The sequence below is a fragment of the Diadema antillarum genome, unplaced genomic scaffold (assembly GCF_040938485.1).
Source record: "Diadema antillarum isolate AM-2024a unplaced genomic scaffold, OU_Dant_1.0 seq00000962_RagTag, whole genome shotgun sequence".
In the NCBI taxonomy this organism is placed as follows: domain Eukaryota; kingdom Metazoa; phylum Echinodermata; class Echinoidea; order Diadematoida; family Diadematidae; genus Diadema; species Diadema antillarum.
The window spans coordinates 1318322-1322795 of record NW_027271809.1 but is presented as its reverse complement, the minus strand read 5'-3'; the positions used below and the strand labels follow the sequence as shown (position 1 = coordinate 1322795).

General features: G+C 38.8%; 1 protein-coding gene across 1 annotated transcript; it reads left to right on the top strand.

Moving 5' to 3' along the window:
- The first annotated feature begins 16 nt into the window (after positions 1 to 16).
- On the top strand, positions 17 to 4228 carry LOC139741902 (uncharacterized). The gene is made up of 4 exons (XM_071652474.1): positions 17 to 1117; positions 1883 to 2032; positions 2693 to 2908; positions 3813 to 4228. The coding sequence occupies exons 1-4, from the start codon at positions 37 to 39 to the stop codon at positions 4118 to 4120; spliced, it is 1755 nt and encodes a 584-aa protein (XP_071508575.1). The 5' UTR covers positions 17 to 36; the 3' UTR covers positions 4121 to 4228.
- Positions 4229 to 4474: the final 246 nt, after the last annotated feature.

Sequence of the window (4474 nt, the reverse complement as noted above, 5' to 3'; positions counted from 1 at the left end):
ACAATGTGTCCCAAGTCTGAAGGAGCGAAGACGTACATGCGACATTGCTCCGAGAGGAAATGCAAAGAATGTGGTCCCAAATTGTTGAGATCTTACCTGAGACCGCTGGTGGAAAAACACGGCCCTAAGCATATGACATGGAAGAAATGGATTCGGGTCAGAGTGGACGAGAATGGGAAGACGATCACCAAGCAACAGATTGTCACCAACGACGGGACAGTATCTCAATGTCTGGAGGAACTTGAAGGGGAGACGGTCACTATCAGTAAGCATCTGCATAGTGCGTCTTGGCAATCTCAGCAGTTTGCTACACTTACCAAGGACATGCCAAACAACTGGGTCGTCATGGTCTTGGACTTTGCAGAGAACTTTGTATGCAAGTACCAAGACGAAATACAAAGCGCACATTGGTATCACACAAACGTCACAATCCACCCTATTGTTTGCTATCACAGATGTCCAACATGTGATGAGACAATGCAGGAGTCACTCGTCTTCATAACAGGCGATAATCGACATACATATCATGCAGTGCACCAGTTCATGTCACAGGCAGTACAGCATCTCCGGCAAAACATGGAAATTGACAAGATCATCAGATTTACAGATCAATGTGCAGCCCAATACAAAAGTAGAGGACCATTCAAGGACATTGCTCTTGCACAGCAACATTACCAAGTTCCAGTAGAGCATCACTATTTTGGTGCCAGACATGGGAAAGGTCCGAGCGATGGGGAAACGGCTGTTGTGAAACGACAAGCTTCATTAGCTATTAGTTCTGGGCGTAAAGTAATGAACAATGCAAAAGATGTATATGAGTTCTGCCAAGATGAATTGACAATACAACCAAGCCAAGCCGAATGTCTCCACTTTCAACGGAAAGTGTTCTTCGTAGAGGAAATGAATCACAACAGAGATCACAAGGACGTCCAGACCATCAAGGGCACCAGGCAACTGCACTGTGTAAAGGGTGAAAGCAGTGGACGGCTGTGGACAAGGAACCTGTCTTGTTTCTGTAAAGGCTGTGTTCTCGGGAATCAGCAGTGTGACAGCAGAGGGACTGTAGATGACTGGAAAAGTGAAAAGCTGTTTGCTGCTACGATTGAGACATCTCATGGTAAGAACTAAATTAACCTTAATATTTACCTAGAAGGTTGCCAATATATATATTCATTTAGTATTATTGACTAATGCTAGTTATTTGTGATCCAAGCAGAAAGTTTTCAAACAGACCCATCTTATTCATTGGTTGTTTTAAAGTCAGTGGTTAATATTGTGGGTCGATTTAAAAAATTGTACAACTGCGATGTCTAAGCAGTGTAACAATGTTCAAGTGGATGAATAAACGGCCAAGAATATAAAAGTTTTGAAAATCCTGCCTTCACTATCCAGATTTCTATGAATAAAGAATGAACCATTTCAGTAACAGTTTATTCAACACTATAGCCAATGGGGAAATTTGAGCATCGTAAAACAGTCATTGCAAATTTACATTTTTGCAGTAGTATTTAAATTATCATTTTCACAGCAATTTTTGCAGGGCTTCATTTCTACACTATATCAGATTTACTAGTAGCACGTGGGACCATGTAGCTCAGATTTTTTTCAACTGGATTCATTGTTAACCAATGCCTTTAACATATATTTCTGTAAGTCCAGGGTTTTTGAAAGATGTTCTTAAACTTATAACTCATGAATTGCTGCTGCACATTACACCATTGTCTTGCCATACGCTGCCACGATGACCAAATGTTGTTCTATACTACAGAGTTAAATATGTGCGCACTATCTGTACATATTTTTCTTTGGATAGACCAATGTTTTTGTTCGTTACAGAGTGGTACAACAGCAAAATTGTGTAAGTGTGAGGTGTTCTTTACAGATACAGGTGATACTGAAGACCCGTCTTCCATGACTGTTGCAGATGATGACTTGGATGCTGACGGCCCGTCTTCCATGACTGATGCAGATGATTACTGGGAAAGCGAATCCTCCCCTTCCTCTTCACCTGTGAAACAACTGCATGTTACCGGTTTGTACAAATCAGTAATATCGCTGTTTATGTTTTCTTCAACCCTTTTTTATATTAGGGAGTTAATTTTGGCGATATGAAAAACAGTTTATTTGTCCCTCGGATGAAACATTTAAGGTAGCCAATGCCTTTTGCAGAGCCCACAAAATGCCCCAATCATTGTTTGAAACCAAAGATATTAGTATTTGGGCAATATCTGTGAAATTTCGAAATCAAAAGTTGTGTAGAATTCAAAAGATAACAGTTGTAGTGTAGTCGGCATTCAAGCAACAACAGTGCATTTATCGTTCGGGGACTGTAATATAATACTTAAAATCCAAATAATAATGTCAGTAGGTATACGAATGTCATAGTAAAGAATTCACTTATTTCTTTTTGCTGTATTTTTAGTGATAAAATATACCATGAACATGATCAATCGATCAAACAGGTCTGTAAAAGGTAGACTAAGTCTAGAATAAATGTAAGGCCTTATAATAAATATACCAAAATAATTTGAATCATAGTTTTCAACTTAACTCCATAAATAAAGTTGCACAGAGGTTTCACAATATTGTCTGCTTGAATACTGTAGTGTTCCCACTAATTCTGACAAATTTCATGCAAAAGTCATTGTCTACCATTAAGGTCTTTTTTATGTATAATCTTCAACTTTCACAGATAACGTGGTCATAGGTGTTCCAACTTCCCACCCGCCTTCTACGTCTGACAGACAGCTTCCCGTTGAAGTCCCAACTTCTAACTTGCTGTCTACTGGTACTGAGCTTCATGTTGAAGACCAAACCTCTCACTCGTCAACGTGTGACACACAGCTTCACATGGAACTCCCTACTTCTCACTCGCCATCTACTGCTGGCACTCGGGTTCATGTTACAGGTTTGTAAAAATTATTTTTTACATCTCAACTTTCAAAGTTCAATTCAAGATTCAAATAATTTACTATCATGCACTGAAGCATAGAAATCATTTCAAATTTTCTGATATACAAAGGAAAAAAATGGCAAGTGGTATAATGTTAACAAATGTACTTAAGATTTTACTTGTTCTAATCATTGAAATTGGTCCCTGCACATGTATTGATGTTCTTGGCAATTTAGGTTTTAACAATCATAGCGCACATGGATTGGAACCCCACCAGCATGAACCCAAACACATGCGCACACACACACATTTATACATACCTCACAAATGAACACACACCTGCAAATGTCCCCATTTTTAACGCTTAAGTCCACCCACACCAAAATACTGATGTGCACTTAAACACCTCAGTGACCTCACCCACTGCAATGCGTATGTATCCACGTGCACTTACAGCATGGAGTCAGCATGAACACACACGTGGGACACATGCTCACCTGCACCCAATTCTAGTCCCAAAATGTCTGTGTTATTTATGTTTAAAGTTAATATACCCAATTGCACATGCAATATATTATGTACATGTGAAGGGATATTTTTTTCCCAACAAGTTAATCACACCTCCACTTTATGCATATTTAGGGAGGCTGTTACAAGATTTATGGAGAGACATACCAGTTCAATTCTGTTCAAATGAGTTTTTCTGTGGATCAAAATTCTCTTTCAGAATAACTATGTCTGAATGCAGGAGGATGTATGTCTTCTTTCATATTAAAGATCACTGGAGATCCTTTTACTGATTATGTTACGTGCAGTACTGGTTATCTGAGAATTGTCTATTGGTGACAGTTTTCTTCTATTTTGCAAAAGCATTGTTACTTTATAATTTTAGATATTTTATCTTTATTCATATATACAGCTTATCGCCAAACTCAGGACCTTCAAACTGGGGATTTTGTTGCCGTTGTATATGGTAAGACGTGGTGGGTCGGAGAAGTCCTGGAGCTGAAAGGAGAAGATGCACATATCAACTTCTTACTCAATAAGGGTGATAACAAGTACTCTTGGCCAGACAAACCGGAGCAAGACTGGATTCGGAGAACTGGGATCTTTGCCATCTTCCCCTCTCCACCAATTCCTGTGTCCTCAAGACATCTTGGATTTGAAGAAAACACTTTTCGTTCACTGGCAACTAGAATCGACACATTCATCAATCTTGAAGAATAGGATTAGTAGGACAGGATGCTGCATTTTAGAACAGGAACATGTATATGTGAATTAAAACAGCCTCAGGACAGCTTTGGCATTCTTCAAATTTTCTAAAATGTTTTATTGGAAGAGTATCTAAATGTAAGGAATAAAATACAATGTTTAATGGTGAAAATTCACCTTCCGTATCTCATTCCATTGTATGTTTGCCTTTTTTCATTCTTCCCATGAAAGATATTAAAATTAGCAAATGCCGAAGCTGTTTCGATCCTTTTATGTTATGAGGCACTACTGGCCAGGATCTCCTGCACATCATTCAGTGTAGAGTCTTAGTGCTGTAGTATTCGGTTATTTTAAAACCCAGTTAACCTA

Excerpts from the sequence above, each read along its gene's own strand:
- LOC139741902 (XM_071652474.1), top strand. The coding sequence starts at position 37 with ATGCGACATTGCTCCGAGAGGAAATGCAAAGAATGTGGTCCCAAATTG. Across the intron at positions 1,118-1,882 it reads TACGATTGAGACATCTCATG|ATACAGGTGATACTGAAGAC; the intron begins GTAAGAACTAAA and ends TGTTCTTTACAG. Across the intron at positions 2,033-2,692 it reads GAAACAACTGCATGTTACCG|ATAACGTGGTCATAGGTGTT; the intron begins GTTTGTACAAAT and ends CAACTTTCACAG.